Here is an 18,940-nt window from a genome sequence, read left to right as displayed (position 1 = left end):
CTGTCACAGCCGATTTACTCGGAAACTATAAGTACTACAGTGATGAAATTTGATGGGAATATGTGTTGTATGAACCGCTACAAAAATATGACACTAAATAGTAAAAAAAAGAATTGGGGGTGGGGCCCCCCATACATGTAACTGAGGGATGAAATTTTTTTTTTCGATGTACATACCCGTGTGGGGTATCAATGGAAAGGTCTTTTAAAATGATATAAAGTTTTCTAAAAAACATTTTTCTTAAAGTGAACGGTTTTTGAGATATCAGCTCTCAAAGTCGTAAAAAGTATGTCCCCCCCCCTCTATTTTTATAACTACGGGGTATAAAATTCTAAAAAAAATAGAGGTGATGCATGCTAATTAACTCTTTCAACGATTTTTGGTTTGATCAAAGTATCTCTTATAGTTTTTGAGATAGGTTGATTTAACTGTAATTTTGGTTAAGTTATTGTGCTTACACTGAAAAGATAATATATTTGGTAATTTTAATTGTGAAGCTGGTGTATATACTTCTTTATTCAGTTATCACAAGCCGATTTGGGCACGCCTATAGCACGGAATATTTATAAATACATATATAAAATTAATATTCATACATAAAAGTACAAGGCAAAATATCGGGAGAGTTTAGGCTCCATTCACCAGGTGTATAAATTGACATAATAAGTTTATTATATTTGCTGCTACGGAACCCTTTGTGCGCGAGCCCGACTCGCACTTGGCCGGTTTTTACTTTTTTTATTTTGCTTTCAGACAACCTAATTCATTTTATGGATATGTAGGCACTTGGCATCTTGCCATTATAATCTTTTTTGTTTCGACTACACTCCCTAAAAGAAAGTATTGCAATGTCTTCGAACTGGCAAGAACTAATTCTGTCATCTTACAAAAATAAATAAGGGGAAAAATTATTATATTGATAAATCAATGACCTCTTCCTTCATAATGATATGACTACACATTAGCCGACTCTAATATCCGTGTATGATGAAGATTAGGCTATATTTTGCTCATGCATAAGTACAATACAACATTGTATAGTCTGTTAACTTCAATATCAGTTACTTATTAATTGAAATACCATCCTATTAAAATTCCAGCATTAATCACGTCGACCTCAATGCGGAAAATTATAATTTACTTAACTTTAATATAATAATAAATATTATTTTATATTACAAAAACTTTATTTAATTTGCCATCATAATAAAAATATCCGCCTATTTCAATCAAATGACTAAGACTACATTTGAGGCTCAAGAGTATGCTAAGTCTTGAAAATGGGGTTATTGTAAATTTGCCACAAAGTTAATTCGTCACCTAAAAAAGTATGTGTAAATTTGCCACACTTTTATTTTTTTAAAGTTAATTCGTCACGATTTAATATCAAGTATTGTAAATTCGTCACATCGATAATTTAAGTACAGATAGCAAAAAAATTAAACAATAAATTAATTTAAAATGTTTATTTCTTAATCAGTTTTAGATTTTCAACCTTACATGTAAAAAAATCACAGTCAAATTGGATGGCGATGGACTTTGTAAAAACATAAGGAAAAGCATAACAAAGATAAATAATTTTGCTAAAAACCAAGGAACATCTATTTTGTATATGTTCTAAAAATTCACAGCAGTTATAAAGAGTATTACTTAACATCTACATTATTCTACATAGGTAATGGTAAAAATCACAGTTCTCTCTATAAATATTTTTAAAATGTAATGAAATGAGAGCGGCTCTATAATATTTATCACAATCGTATAAAAATAAGGATGAAATATTTTTCTTTTATTTTAACAAGTAAAGACATTGCTCTTTAGTTTAAGTCATATCCTATAATATTAGAAAAACACAAAGCAAATAATCAAAACTCAAACAGACAAGCGCGTTTCATGACACTTTAAAAATCACAGTTAAAATCACATTAATTGTTTTTATAAGTCAACTTTTGTTTTCCATACACTTCAAAAATTACAATTAACGTTATATAAAATATTTTAATATTTTAAACAAGGATAAAATATTTTTCATCTATTTTGTATATACAGGGTGTAAGGGACAGCCACCCGAAAACTTTAACCATGGACTCAGATCATCATTCTCAAAGAAATCATATTGCGGAGATGAAAAAAAATCGACCTTCTATACAAAATTAGTATCTCACTCGAAAATTTTGTATGGGAAGCCGAATTTTTTTTTTCATTTCCGCAATATGGTTTCTTTGGGAAAGTTGCTCAGAAAGATGACCTGAGTCCATGGTCAAAGTTTTCGAAAGACTGTCACTTACACCCTGAATGTTCTAAAAATATACAACAGTTATAAAAAATATTACTTAACATCTATATTATTCTACATAGGTAATCGTAAAAATCACAGTCCTCTCTATAAATATTTTTAAAATGCAATGAACTAAAAGCGGCTCTACAATATTTATAACAATCCTATAAAAATAAGGATAAAATATTATTCTTTTATTTTAACAAGTAAAGATATTGCTCTTACTTTACTTAAATCATATCCTATAATATTAGAAAAACACAAAGCAAATAAAAATCAAAACTCAAACAGACTAGCGCGTTTCATGATCATGACACTTAATAAATCACAGTTAAAATCACATTAATTATTTTTATAAGTCAACTTTCGTTTTCCATAAAAATCATAAATTACAATTAACGTTATATAAAAACTTATAATATTTTTATGTTACATGTCTTTAAAATGCTGCAAATAAGATAGTTTTTTAAGAATTTCAGCCAGGGACATATTGTTATAATTGTCCAAAATAGTTCTTAATTCTTTGTCATATGCAATAGATCTACGTGTTCTCAAATTTAATGGTATGGCCAGTTTCATTTTTTTTATTTTAACATCTACATAGTCAGCCTCCTTTTTAAGTGTTTCAAGAAACTGAAGCATTCTAGGTTTTTTTGTATGCATCATATTGTTTAAACGTTTATGCCACGCTTCCGCTAGATTAATCGTCCTGTGACGATAACCATGTACATTCCAAATAAACTCTATACTTTTATTTTCTAACCACTGGGTTACAAAATAATCATTAAATTTTGTAACTGCTTCGTTCTGTGGAGCATCTTCCATTATGCACAACCAAGCGTCTTCAATATCCTCTTTCTTTACGTGAGCCAAAGCAGCACACAAGGCTAAGTGTCTCTTTTCATCGATGCTGTTCATGTTTAAAGCGTGAGCTTTTTTTGCCAATGCTTGTTTAAAATGGAAGTTGCATCCTTGTAGTTTAACACCCGGAAAAACATTTTTTATGACGTTTATCACTGCAACTTCGAAGTCGACAATCATTGTTAGCGGTGCCCAATTCGGTAAATGTTCCTTAAGTGAAATAAAAAGACGTTCATAAGACCGTTCTTGTTTATTAGGCATTAGAACGTAGATGAGAGGGACTATGTTTGTAAAGTTTTCGTCACTGTTCACGTCACCATGTATGCAGTATAGCTGATAAAATGGTGTACAGCAGCTTGAAAAAGTTCCATCCAAAAAATATGTATGAACATTTGGTATAACTTCACGAGCTGCCTCGGTACAGAATGCTATTATTCTGTTCTTGGGGTCACTGTCATCATCGAATAACAAAAACCCATCTATATATTTTGTCGGAATTATAACATCTTCGCATTTTGTAAAATGTGTTTTTGGTACGTTTAATGCATGATTCCTTACGTTGTAAAGTGATCTTGAAAAGTTTGAGAATTTCGGTAAGGCATTTAATAAATCATAGCCTGCGTCCTTTTCCGGTTTGAAAACTTCTTCAAATAATTGAGGCATAGGTGTGCTGGAGCTCACTGCTGCTTTTTTACAAAGATTTTTTGTCTTGATAATTTCTGTTTTCACAAAATTTGGTTGGCACTTATGAGCCGCTTCATGCAAAATTCTAATGCTACTCGTATCATTCTCCGAAATTTTTATAATTGCACTGCATGAACGATCTGTACACCTCCATACAGTTCCAATCTTAGTTTCCCGATGAAAAGTGTACATATAACCACCTCTCAAAAGCATTCGCCTCCCCTTTTCAGTTTTCGTAAATGTGATCTGAAAAAGAATGAAATAGTATCTTATATTTTATTATCTATATTACAGTCAGTTTAACATTACAACGCAAAATTTTTATTTCTTTAAGTAGGCCCTAGGTACATACATTATCTACAATCCTACATCATATCACAACACACTGAAAATAAACTCCCCTTTTACCAAAGAATACTCAAGGTATTAAATAATAAACTTAAAGTACTTAATTCATTGTAGCATTAAATTAAATACTTACCCCATGGCATCCCGAACTTGTACTCGGCTGATTATGATCCATTTTTTTGAAGATGCACCAATTTAAAATACAACAAAATGCAGATCACGTCACCAACTCACCGGCAAGGTCGTGTAAACTGTGAGTCACTAAACTGATAACAAGTTTGCATAAAGGGTTGGTTCTTGCGCCTAGAAAGAGATAGGTGCAGCGAGCGAGCGAGCGAGCGCATGTGCAGGAGCGCTGCTGTCTATCTAGGTCCCTTACCTATGTAAAAAAACTTGGGTTTGTCAACTCATAAGAATCAACTGTGCACTCTACATAAAAAATCATTTCAAACTTTTAAAAAGCGCAAATCAATTTGACTCAATAATGAATTTACCTTATGTTATTGATGAATTTACCTTATGTGAATGATGACTGTAATATTAAAATGTAAATCATTATATTGCTGGTTTCATCGCAGGCTGAAAGGTATAATTCACTTGCCTTGCTTGCTGGCGGTACTTTACTACTTGTGGCAAATTTACAATAACCCGAATATACCTGTGACGAACTTACACATACTTTTTAAGGCATGTGACGAATTTACTTTCAATGTATGGAGTTTTAAAAACGTGACGAATTAACTTTGTGGCAAATTTACAATAACCCTGAAAATGGGTAAATGTATCCTACCGCTTGAATAATGACTAATCGTTAAACATAAACAATAATGATTACGATTTACGATTACAATTCAACATTGAAATATTTATAACGTTTGAATTTAGGTCTGTAATCTGAATAATTATAAAGGTATCGTTAAACTGTGACTCATAATGAAGGACCCATACCAATAATATGCGTGAAGTCTCGTGTCCTACAGTGGAGAATAGGGCAGATGCATTAATTATTCATACATTTGTTTCACTGATCGCGTTTCTTTAAGGGCAAATAGGTGATCAGACTTCTGTGACCTGCCAGACCCAGACATTTTTTTCTCCATAGGGAATCGAAACCAGGATAATCCTCGGTTTTACGCGTTAACCATTGTACCAAGGAGGCATTTAATCACTACCAATAATAACGCATTAGTTATATACACATTTGTAATAAATGTATCCAGGTATATTGAACAGTACGGTCAGTGAAAGGCCGGCCGATCCAAATGTCATGACTCTCAAACGTGACAAGTATTTCGCAAATTATCGCACGAGGCTTGGGCAACCGACTGCGACAAGTTTCAACAATGCTTTTGTTTTAAGTTGCTATAATATCTCACAAAAACTCGGAATTGAGTCCGATCGCTCTCATGAATACAAACAGTTTACTTTCAATTGCATTGGCCTGTTTATATGTTGGGGAAAGCCACTGTTTAAGATGGTTGAGATACTGCAGATTTCTTAGCGTTTTTTGTATAAAATCCATTGCGATAGATATTGGCTTCCGCGAGCTTATCTTGTGGGAATATTTGCTATGTCTTAGAATACAGTTATAAGATCGCTATATTCTAAATTCACAATTTATTGAACTTATATAAATTATCATAGATTTTCATTCATAAAATGTAGCAGAAAATTGAACAAAATTCTAAACTCGGTAAATGATATTAACCGTGACAATTCAATTTTCGCGTGCTATAAAAGACGGATAGTCACGAACAAATTGGTCAAAGAAATGTATTAATAATTGTACTGATGAAGCTATTACAATATTGGTAGTCAATATTCTTTACCATTACGCTCTATTGGCCTTTTATTTTTCAATTGGGGAAAGCTTGCCTAACTAACCACGGCACCCGAGGAAGGAACCGTGGGCTATGTCGGATTTCTACCAACAAAAACCCGTGTAGCAAGGCGCTGCTTTAGACGGAAGCTAATTGACTTATCTTATTGATAACAAAATAACTAATACAACAGAAACCTTAGCTCATCACACTCAAAAGCTTTTGACTGAACTGGTTTTTTAATTAAATTAATATCATAATATCTCCTTTCATACTCGAGCTATAGAGAAGATGAGGGTATTAATCACAAAAGGATGGCCACGCATAATAATGTAACGCAAACGCTATTAAGGTTTCAGAGAACTGCTGGGCATTCCGTAACGCGACACCCTAGGAACGTCAACTTTCTACAAGTGCACATATGCATTATAATAGGCTTCATAATTGTAACGTTATGTATTGGATTGTTATATAAAACGGTATCATTGTGATACATCGTACATACTAATATTTAGGCAATCGGACATAACATATTTATAGAACCGCAGATGTTAGCTGTTTGTGGGAACGTAATTAAGATATGTTTCACTAGTCATATTTTTGGACGTTGAATCTAACTTTATTCTCCCAAATACGGCGTTAGTTATTTTTAAACGAATTCGTTGAATTTCAACTAGGTTCATCTCAGATACCGAACATGTTTTACGTTTTATTCAAACGATTTGTTTTGATCATTAACATTAAATTAATACCAAAATGCCGGAGTTATTTCCGCTTATATTGAAAGAAATGAAGACTATGCAAATAGCTGATACCGATGAAAGCAGAAGAATAGGCCATGCACGCCGTACCATTTGCATAAATGTCTCGGGTCAATACCCCTATCAAGAGGCTCGTGATGATATAGTACATACGAGTGTCTCAATCTCTATTCTTTGGTAAGGAAATGCTCACTTGAATGCATACAAAACTGCTATGGTAACCACTTGAATCAGTTATGTGGCTGGTAAAACGATAGTGATATAATTATTTGTTACGTCAAGTCATCATATTATATCACATAGAAGGGGACTGTAGTGTGTGCGTAAATTTATCATGTTACGTTCAAAGGACAATGCAGCTGTTTTAACTGTTAATTCCATAACAAAAAATACAGTTACGAAAGGCGTAGGTATGTCGAATCTGGTCGTCATGCCAGAAAAGGAAGTTCGAAATAAAATACGTTTCTAAACAACACGCTAGAGTAATTCAAAACAATGTTCTTAAATAGATCGAAACCCATGTTTCATCGATTAACACAGAAACATATTGTTCCAAAGTCACTACTGGGGTTACTGGCCTCACGAATGTAAACAACCTCTCATTAAAAAGGGAATGGTAGAAACGCCAAAATAACTACTCTAAATAAAGCTCAACGAAGGAAATGATGATTAAAATGTTTTCGTATATAAATTCCATTCAAGAACTAAAATAAAAGAGAAAATGATTAAGATTTAGATAAACAGTTTTCAAATCGAACGATAAACATATCCTGATCTTAATAGATGCTTGTTAGATACATTTCCGGTAAACTACTTTCGGAAGGGCTTTCACCTTCTCAGCCTACAATTTAAGATAGAAATCTATATTAAAAATTTAATATTCACATTTTATATCACGGCCGGCGTAAACATTAATTATTCTGCGTTAATATTTGGAAAGTAGAATGTATAATAAAACGTGTTCTTCTTTAAATCCAAGCTGTTTTAAAATGTAAGTACATAGAAGTATACCGTATAAAGTAAAAGAAAACTATACGCTTATAATTCCTTAGCGTCAGTAGATCACTAAGATACGCGTGTCGAGATGACAGAAATCGTTCTTGGAATTATTTACTGTTGGTTGTCACGAAAGTAACATTTCATGTATCTATCAGAGTGTTTTTGAAGTAAATCATGCTTATTTTTATCTTATAAAGTATCTATAAAAAATACAACGTAAGCTTATATAATGCGCTAATCTAGTACCAATATTTGATCCTCTATGAAAGAACAACACGCAGCGAAACTTTGGTTCTCACATTTATATTTACATTAAAAATTCTTTTTACTGCTTATTTAATTAAGATGTTTGAAGAATATTTCTCTTTATACTATCAAGATGAAACTTACGTTGAAAATTCCTTGAATTATTTGAAGACACGACATTTAGCTAACGTAACGAGATTGTACATTTTTAAGGAGCTTACCTTTTCAGGAAATCAGTGTATTCTGCTTGACGGATCAGTCCAGTTCTCATCATAATGGTCTGGAAGCATTGGCGCTCGATGGCCCAAAGCCGGCAATCAGTAGCTGCCTTGATGGTGGCCGTCCGTTTACAATTGTATAGGATGGCCAGCTCTCCGAACACCTTTCCTGGTGCCATTGTGCTGAGGTATTTGTTCTCTCTGGACACCTCCACTCTGCCCTCTGAAGACAATTAAAAAAATATGAATATACTTCGAAGAGCACTTGGGTAAACATTTCAGAATAATCTGAGGAATTTTCTATATAATATGTTGGTACTATTATAATTGGGCACCCGTATATTCAACTCAGTTCATTGATTTGCATGATATTTAGGTAATTTAGAAAGCAGAAGCTCCTTGAATTTTATCGCTAGCAAGATTCAAATTAATCTTCTTATTTGTGCCCTGAATTACAGATTCTTTGTAGGTAATCTACGATATTATATTCCCTTAAATTTTCTACAAATCGGAGTTTATAGACAAAGTTAACACAATTACTGCATGTAGGATATCGAAGCGATTTTCGTTCGAGCCTGTTAATTACATTCGCGTGACCATAAGTGTTAAACAAATCTGCCCAAGGATTACAAGAACAATTGCACTGCTATTAAAAATAAAGATTTTCTCAGTCATTCCATTATGCTTCCATTATGTAATAATGACATCACAAGATCCTGAATGTAAATCTATAATATACTTTAATATTATAAAGCTCAAGAGTTTGTTTATTTGTTAACGTTGAACGCGCTAATCTAAGGAACTACTGGACATCTTTGAAAAATTACTTCGGTTTTAAATAGCCCATTTATCGAGGAAGGCTATAGGCTATATATTATCACGCTATGATTAACAGGAGCAGAGCAATGCGGATAAAACGTACGCGGTAACGCGGCGTACGACTAGTATTTTATATGAATGGAAAAATCTCAAGATTATACAATGTTATGGTAATGGTAGCCATTTTGTTTGGAACAACGGAACTAGTCTGAGTTAACATGACACTTTCAAAACATACCGGTTTTCTATAAATGTTTTATTCAAGGATTTAGACGCCAATTTGACGTGAGTCATGCGGACGTGTTCGAACTTAGACATTGCAAAAGTTTGTTTTCAATTGAATTCTAAATAGTTTGTGGACAGAAACTAGTTATAAATCGATATAAAATTGTTTGTACATATGTGAAAGGTATTTTCAGTTTCGTTTGGTGGAACGAATTATTTAAGGGAATCTTCTTTTATAGGCGCGTTGAGAATAAAATTTCAAATTCGCGTCATGGCAATACTGTCACGTGACACATCCTGGAGTAAAGCGACGATTTTGGTATCTATGGATCTTGTCAAAGAAGTTTCACTTCTGACACGTGTGCTGGGTACAGAGTCTGTACCCAGAGTCTGGGTCTGTACTACAGACGCACTTTTTTATGACTAAAACACAAATTTTAGATCAGAGTAACTAATAACTAATCCAACTAATCAATTTAGAGAAAAGATAGTTTAGAGATTATCTGAATTATCTATGAGTGGATATCAGTAGTTAATTAAACAATTGATGATAAAGTTTGATATATTTTCAAGTATTTATAATTTTATAAGTAAGTACTCAAGAGATATCACGATGATACCAATCGTGTCAACAAGCATGTGAACATTGAAATGAACGTGAGAAAATAATATTACAACGAGTTTTTACTTTCCGTCAGAATAAATTTATTGTTGACTTTTTTCACTTTGGAAAATAGATAAAATCATAAATTAATCGTCACGTACTTTTTCGATAAATTTTTAAAAAAGTTAAAAAAAATAAGAAACGTGTTCAAATTTTCATCCAAATCTTAAAAATAGACATCTAAAGACATAAAATTTAATATAGGTAAAGTCATTTCAAAAGATAAAGCACTTATTTATTATTTTACTTGAAAGCATTTAACATTGATACTTCATGTACTTTCGTCGATAACTCTACGTGCAAACACGGTTGGGAAACAGTCATGCCTACCACTGAAGCAAATTGGCCATGAAATTTACTCTGACCTGGCCCAAGCTTTGCAGTTTCAAAACTTCCCGAGAATACCAGACTCACACACGCGAATTAGGGTTGTCAAGTGCACAAAATTGTAACTACATAAGAAAACAGCAATGTTAATAAGTGTAAAAAAGTCTTTGGATAAAATCGTCTTATCTAACTAGTTTATTTTGAAAAACTTCCTCAAGGAATTCATCTCATTCATTAATAATTATTGTACATTCTTTAATATACTGTTGAATATTGATTTTGTTATTGAATACACCTATAAGACACCTACATACAAAATCGTCTTGTTGAAACCTGTTTAACCGACTTCAAAAAAAGGAGGAGGTTATCTATTCGGCCGGTATGTTTTTTTTTTTTTGAAGTGAAAACTTCTTTAGCGGCGTTGAGCACTTTTTCTGTAATGGGTATAAAATCTTAAACTCGCGTAAAAAACAGGTTTTTTGGTTCTAGTCATAACTCATAAAGCATATAATTTAGCAACTTAGTATTATACGAATAAATTTGTTCAAGAGAATTATAGAGTACATAATTTATGAATTTAGTCGCAGATTAGGAACGAAAATTAAAACCATTTCTATTTGTAGAATTTCTGATACGCACAAATTTCATTTCAAAATGGTATCTAATTAAAAAAACACACACAATTTCTTTTATAAAATTAAACATCCGTAATAAAAAAATACTTCTGAATAAATGCAATTTAACTAAACGATTTGTATTATAAATAAGGAAATCTATATACAGGGTGTAATCGTTAAGTGTGCACAAGCGATTATTCCGTAACTATTGCAGATACCAAAAAACTTTAAACTGATATCGAAAGTACTTAACCTAATGAGTAAAATGGCCATAATAAATTTTTAAAAATAAAACGAGAAATATGCAAAAATGTTACATTAAACGCTCCCATACATTTTATTTCCCATACATTTTGTATTCATAGCAGATTTTCGAAGTGATGTCCTCATTGTGCAATAAAATGAGGAGCTCTATTTACAGTTTCTAAATGAACTTCCCTTCAAATTTGCGAAGTAATTAAAGCAGAAAACCAAAAAAAGAAAGAAAAAGCTAAAATCTTTCATATTAAATGTACTAGGTTGTACTGTACTTTACTGTTCTATAATTTTCTCAATGACTTCCAAACGTAACTTTATTAACATTTACTACCAAAACACTCGCGGCTTGCGAACTAAATTACCGGAACTGCATAAAAATATCGTATTAAGCAATTATGATGTTATTATCTTAACGGAAAGTTGGTTGTGTGATGGAATTCTTGACTCAGAGATTTGTGATTCTCGCTATGACGTTTTTAGATTTGATAGGAAACATAAAATGAAAGGCGGAGGCGTTGTTATATGCGTTAAAAAAGCGTTTTGTGGTTACTTAACTCAAAATATTGTGTGCGGTAACGTGGAAAGTGTCTGGCTAACTATACCTGGTAAGTCTTTTAACCGTCAATTCGGTAAAAGTCAAGGTGACCTTCACATTGTTGCTGTATACTTGCCTCCTAATACTGATTTGCCTGGTAATTTAAGATCTTTAAACGCAGCGTTACTGTCCTTGTACGAAAGTTACCCTAATAACAAATATTTGATAGTGGGCGATTTTAATTTGCCGTTTATCACTTGGTTGAAGGATCACTCTTTTATTATTACAGATCCCTGTACCAATGATCTTTTAGATGCCTCTCTGGACCTTATGAATTTAACAACATTAATGGGGGCTTATCAGTACAACCAATCACCTAACTGTTGTGGTAATATTTTAGATCTTGTGTTCTCGAATTTATCTATTGATTGTAATGATATTATTTCCTCTGATTCCCTAGTCAACATTGATCGATACCATCAACCATTTTTAATTAAAATAAAAGATATTTATATCCTACCGTTACGTTCCCAGTTTTCAAAAATAAAAAAATTCTATAAGGCTGATTATACTACAATTAATCGTGAAATTAGTAAAATAAATTGGACTGACGTTTTAAATTCCGCATCAATTAATATTTCCATCGATAAATTTTATAATGTTTTAAATTCTATAATAGAGAGATACGTACCTTCTGTTAGGATTTCATCTCGTCGTCAATATCCGAAATGGTATACGCCTGCATTAATTAATTTAATAAAAGAAAAATATAAATTTCACTTTCGTTGGAAGAAATACAAAAATCCGAACGATTACGCATCTTTTTCACTGCTTAGAACTAGAGTAAAAAAACTTCAGGACGAAGCGTACCTAAAATACATTTTACGCTGTCAAAAATCTATTAAAACTACGCCTAAAGAATTCTGGACGTATATCAAAAACAAACGAAATAACTCTTGTTACCCATGCAGTATGGTTTTCCGTGAACGCAACCTTACTGATGGTAACGACATTTGTTCAGCGTTTAGTGAATTCTTTTTGTCCGTTTTTCAATCCGATGATAATACTGACCCAATAAGTACTGTATACGATTTTGAGCTTGCTGATAGCCTTTGCTCAATCACAATTAAAGATCAAGAGATCATGAAGCTCTTTCGGGATTTGGACTATAGAAAGGGTGCCGGGTCCGATGGCATACCGGCTGTCTTCATTAAAAACTGTGGGACTAGTCTTAGAACACCTTTACGCATACTCTTCCAACGTTCCTTAACCGAAGGAATTTTTCCAGACTTATGGAAAAAGGCTTTAATTGTGCCCATACATAAAAAAGACTCGAAGAAAGATATTACTAATTATAGGGGTATATCTCTTCTTAATATATTTGCTAAAATGCTGGAAAAACTAGTATACCAAAAAATCTACACTCATACACTTAAATGTATTCCAACTGAACAACACGGTTTTATTAAATCACGGAACGTTACCACTAACTTATTAGACTTAACACATTACATAAATAACAACATGAGTGAAGGAGTACAGGTTGATGTTATTTACACAGATTTCGAGAAGGCATTTGATAGAGTAAGTCATAATGTTCTTATCCGTAAGCTTCATGCAGTGGGTATCAGGGGAGATCTTCTCAGATGGATAGAGTCTTATATCAGGAACCGCAGTCAATCGGTGATTCTAGGAGGGTTTAATTCAGATTTTGTTGATATTACTTCGGGCGTCCCGCAGGGATCGCATCTCGGTCCCTTATTGTATAACATCTACTTATTCGACATTAGTAACTGCTTTGTAAATTCTAATTTCCTACTTTATGCTGACGATAAAAAAATATTCAGAAAAGTCACTTCCTTTTACGATTGTCAATGTCTTCAAGATGATCTTAATAGATTAAGTGACTATTATAAATTAAATAAAATATCAATTAATATAAAAAAATGCCAAAAAGTAAGTTTCACCCGTAATAAAAATAATAATATTATTAGTTTTGATTATAAAATTAATAGTGAAAGTATACCAGCTGTTACTTCAGTACGGGACCTAGGTGTGATTCTGGACGTCAAACTAGCATATCGTACGCACGTGGATTTTATTGTTCATAAAGCCTACAAAAATCTTGGTTTCATCTTGCGACAAGCTGATCCATTTAAAGACATTACTTGCTTGAAAGTTCTTTATTTTGCCTACGTACGTAGTGTTCTCGAATTTGCAAGTGTGATCTGGCGACCGCAATATAAATGTCACATCAAAAGATTGGAAGCAATACAAAAAATTTTTGTGAACAAAATGAATTATAAAACAAAACAATATTCGTTGAATTATGAACAGTCTTGCTCCCACTATGGGTTAAATACTTTGGAGGATAGAAGAGATATAATAGATATTATGTTGTTATACGATATTGTGAACAACAAGTTTGACTATTCCACAGCGTTGGAAAATATAAAGTATCTTGTACCCACACAGCGTACTCGCCACACACGCCTATTCCACGTGCCGGCTACATCAACTAATTATCTAAAAATGTCACCATTCCACAGGCTCCCGGACATTTATAATAAAAAATTCTCTTCTGTGGATCCCTTCTATTTATCACGTACTAGTTTTAAAAAGCAAATCTTACAATTAATCAATACTGAATCTCAGCTCACATAATAATATAATAAATTAGCATTTTACACTCACTGCTATTACACTCACACATTCTCATACATGCACTTTCACACACACACTCACACACACAATCACATCCTACTAACCAGGTCTTACACATTAAATTGGTTTTAATTTATTATGAATTTGTAGATATTTATAACATTTTCTTTCTTTATAAATACTTATTGGGCTTGATCAATGCTTACCTTCAAAAAATTCAAATCCCCTAAGTAATATTCATATTTTGTAAAATTCTTATAATTAGTCTTTGTTCACATACATATTTTATTTCACTACCTATTGGTGTACCTTTTAATTGGCGTAGCTTAGTATTAATTCATCTCAAAAATTGTATCACTAGCTGTAAGGTACCTTATTATAAATAAATAAATAAATAAATAAATAATAATTGGGTATTTCCTGTGCACATAAAAATATAAAATAAATGATTTTTGCTTGCTCATGTATTCACTAAGTAATCACAAAAAAATCATATCAACAGGCCACGTTTCCAATTATTTACATTAATTTGAATGTGAACCGTGCGTGCCAGAATGTTTCCCGACGAAAAGAAGAAACAACGATTCGACATGTAGAGGGTAAATTTCTAAATTTTTAATGATATCAGGATAATTTTTTGTCACGTTTTGTGATCATGGACGTTACCCGAGTTCACCATGTTTATGTTGAAACCAAAAAACAATCAATGTCCTGGATGCGAGCTTCCAAAGTGACGATGAAGAAATTGAAAGTGAAAATCAGTAGGTTAGATTAAAGCGGTAGTTTTTTGGGACGCTGAAGGAATAATTATGGTGGAATATTTTAAAAAGGTAGCCACTTTATTGGGCTCTTACTAAACAGACCAAATTAAAAGATTGCGGTAGGTTAGTAAGGAAAAGAGACATGGCAAACTGCGGACCTGAACGCTGTTTCACCAAGACAATGCATCAGATCACAAAGCGTCAGTTGCGATGGCTGCCATTCAAAAATCGGCATTCCAAATGCTTGAACCAAGAAGCTTATATCTAATACACTGGAGATTTCGGTATGAACATTGACGTGTAACAAGAAAATATTGCCCAGTTCATGTTTTTTATCACTTTCACACCTAACTTGGTATTGCCACTGTTAATACGAAGTTTTCCCAAGGCTACTATGTATGCTGTAATATTCTGTGCAAAAGGTTAGTTTTTGTACATGAGTTTGTTGATAAATTGCCAACAACGTCATTCAGAAGCATTGTTGGATGAGACAATTATTATTTATGCTAAATAAACTAAGTATCTGAACCAATTATTAAAAAGCGATACTCCCTGATTATGGGTAGTCACCATAATAAAATTGTAGCAACTCTCACTTTGTCAATATGGCATGTGTGTCAAAAAAATTGCGTCGCTTCGAATATTTAAGTTAATATTGTTGCTTATTTAATGAATATTTTCCGAATATAAAGAATGCATTGTATTGTGCAAAATTGCAGAAGTGTTTGGACACCAAATTCTGGCATAGAATTTCACAGGCAAGTGTTAAATTACGTTATTTACAATATTCCTCAATACTCCTGCATTTACCTGTTTAGAATCATTTCAATGGCAAAAATTGTCTAATTTAGCATCATTTTAGTAAGCAGTCATGTTAAATTTGTTATTTCCCTAATACTTTATCATTTTTCAACAAGTTATCAATAAACAGATTTAACAAGTAAGGTAACCATGATGACGAGTTTTTATGGATAGCGAAGAGAATATATTGTAATAACAATATTATGATGAAAATTTAGAACACCATTTTAAAGATTGTTACTAGTAATGAAACAACACATGACATCGGTATTGCACTCACATGTAGTTATTAGATTGTTCGTTTTTACATTGAAATTTATACTTTTTTAACTTACCTCATATTTTTTTGTTTTACGTATTTCAGCTTTCCAAAAAGTAAAATAAAAAGAAATATATGTGCCCATCAAGGTTACTGAGGATTACGACCCAGAAAAAAATACCTTTTGAAAAATAAACTTTGTAAAGTTAGCTGAAATTTGTGCAAGGCTGCTATAAACAGTTTTTCTTTGATGATTCTGGCTTGAAATTGACCCGTCGAAGCAACGCGTTTAAAAAGAAGATCTGAGTAGCTAACAATTTGGTAAACAGCATCTGATGCAAAACACAACTTTCCTCTATTTACAAAGGATGTTAATGCTATATATCGGTTCATATCCAAGCTTTGTAGCCAAAAGTTATTTATAACTATCATTCTATACCAATTAAAATTGTATGTACCTACCTATAAAGTATGACCATAATATTATAATATAAATACTGTTAAAAATATATGTCGTTATTATTTATAGACCATGATTTTTAGTTTTTTCTATTTTGAAAAATCCTGAATTTACAAACCAGCGTGGTCACTCGACAGAAAGAGACAAATAACATGACTGACGTCATTGAATGTCATAGTTTCTTGTTTCAAGTTAATGGTCATAGTGCAATCTCCAGTGTATTAGAGGATATAAGCTTCTTGGCTTGAACCCTATTTTTTAGATCTAGCTCCTATTTACTTTTATCTCTTTCCTCGGCACAAGAAACACTTTCTTAGCAATAAATTATTTTAAGACGACAGCGAAGTAATGGCCGCGTGGAGGGGTTTTTGTGGATGAAGTCAAAGTTTTTTTTTTAAGTTTAGGAAAAAAAATATTGAAGTATATTTTCTAGTTAGAAGACTATCTAGAGAACTACATCATTATTATAACTCTAATGACCTTGTTTAAAATTGATTATCATTACTTTTGGATCAACCCATGTACATGGGATATTCGTATCTCATACTAAATGTATGGGAGGGTTTCAAGTTAATTTTTTAGATATTTCTCGTTTTTAGGGTTCCGTAGCCAAAATGGCAAAAACGGAACCCTTATAGTTTCGTCATGTCCGTCTGTCCGTCTGTCCGTCTGTCCGTCTGTCACAGCCGATTTACTCGGAAACTATAAGTACTACAGTGATGAAATTTGATGGGAATATGTGTTGTATGAACCGCTACAAAAATATGACACTAAATAGTAAAAAAAAGAATTGGGGGTGGGGCCCCCCATACATGTAACTGAGGGATGAAATTTTTTTTTTCGATGTACATACCCGTGTGGGGTATCAATGGAAAGGTCTTTTAAAATGATATAAAGTTTTCTAAAAAACATTTTTCTTAAAGTGAACGGTTTTTGAGATATCAGCTCTCAAAGTCGTAAAAAGTATGTCCCCCCCCCTCTATTTTTATAACTACGGGGTATAAAATTCTAAAAAAAATAGAGGTGATGCATGCTAATTAACTCTTTCAACGATTTTTGGTTTGATCAAAGTATCTCTTATAGTTTTTGAGATAGGTTTATTTAACTGTAATTTATTATATTTGCTGCTACGGAACCCTTTGTGCGCGAGCCCGACTCGCACTTGGCCGGTTTTTAATTATATTTTTAAAAATTTATTATGGCCATTTTACTCATTAGGTTAAATACTTCCGATATCAGTTTTAAGTTTTTTGATATCTGTAATAGTTACGGAATAATCGCCTGTGCACACTTAACGATTACACCCTGTATATAAAACTCAAAGGTGACTGATATAGTGATCTATCAACGCACAGCCCAAACCACTGGACGTATCGGGCTGAAATTTGGCATGCAGGTAGATGTCATAACGTAGGCGTCCCCTAAGGAAGGATTTTAGAAAATTCATCCCTTAATGGGGTAAAATAGGGGATGAAAACTTATACCATTAAAATTTATCTCTTCCACGCAAGCGAAGCTGCGGGCAACAGCTAGTAAGTGATATAAGTAACAGAATATACGAAATGTTACATTTAGCAGCTATTTTAAATCCAATGATAATTATTTATTTCCTCCATTTAATAAGTCATATAACGTAATCATTAAATAATTTATTATTTATACGAGTATTATGTTAATGATTCATAAAAATAATTAAAATAGGTCCTTCTTATTTCCCTAGTAAATACCTATAATATATATGCAGTATTGAGGTATTAATATAATCAAAAACGCATAATAATAAGGTTTACGAAATAATTTATTTATAATTATCAGAACTTGGATATTTAATGTTACTATTAATTCGTTTAACAGTACTAACGGTATAGAATGTTGTTTTGCTATAACTGCTTAATTGATCCAATTACACTGCATTCATAAATCAATGCAAATTTAAATATTCAAAACCATTAAACGAGAGCTAAGAAAACCTAAATAATTTGCTTCACCAAACTGTTTCAAGGCGAAACGCGTTATATTACAGGTCGAAAGTTCAGGCTCATTCCGTTTATATGGTCTTTATTGTATGTGTAATAACGCTGATGTAAGAATAACAAATTCATTGTTATTACCAAACAAAATATTCTGCTGTATGTCAAACGATATTAGTTCATACGACGACGGATTAAACGTTCATATAATTTTCATGAAAACGCGTACAGTATTTTGATATTCATAACATTTCGTAGTAAATTATCTTTATAATTAAAATCAAAAAGTTGTCTGCTTTCAAAATTACAGCCATTGAGAGTCACTGAAAAGTTTTTAAATTAATTTGCCAAAACGTTGCAAAGTT

The 18,940-nt window shown here is 32.4% G+C and overlaps 2 protein-coding genes across 5 annotated transcripts in view; both read right to left on the bottom strand.

Annotated features, from left to right (window-relative positions):
- Positions 1-18,940, bottom strand: part of LOC123698143 (cGMP-dependent protein kinase, isozyme 2 forms cD4/T1/T3A/T3B) — a 120,646-nt gene that overhangs the window by 15,727 nt on the left and 85,979 nt on the right. For all 4 annotated transcript variants that reach the window (XM_045644740.1, XM_045644742.1, XM_045644741.1 and 1 more), the window contains one exon: positions 8,219-8,438. In XM_045644740.1, the coding sequence (XP_045500696.1) occupies positions 8,219-8,438 (220 nt within the window). The remainder of the gene's footprint in view (positions 1-8,218; positions 8,439-18,940) is intronic.
- LOC123698144 lies at positions 1,452-4,930 on the bottom strand. The gene is made up of 2 exons (XM_045644743.1): positions 4,305-4,930; positions 1,452-4,069 (listed from the first exon to the last, which is right to left on the bottom strand). Exons 1-2 carry the CDS (start codon positions 4,344-4,346, stop codon positions 2,708-2,710), a joined length of 1,404 nt encoding a protein of 467 aa, XP_045500699.1. The 5' UTR covers positions 4,347-4,930; the 3' UTR covers positions 1,452-2,707.

The sequence above is a fragment of the Colias croceus genome, chromosome 15 (assembly GCF_905220415.1).
Source record: "Colias croceus chromosome 15, ilColCroc2.1".
Classification (NCBI taxonomy): Eukaryota; Metazoa; Arthropoda; class Insecta; order Lepidoptera; family Pieridae; genus Colias; species Colias croceus.
Note: the sequence above shows the minus strand (reverse complement) of the source record. Positions and strands in the feature narration are given on the sequence as shown.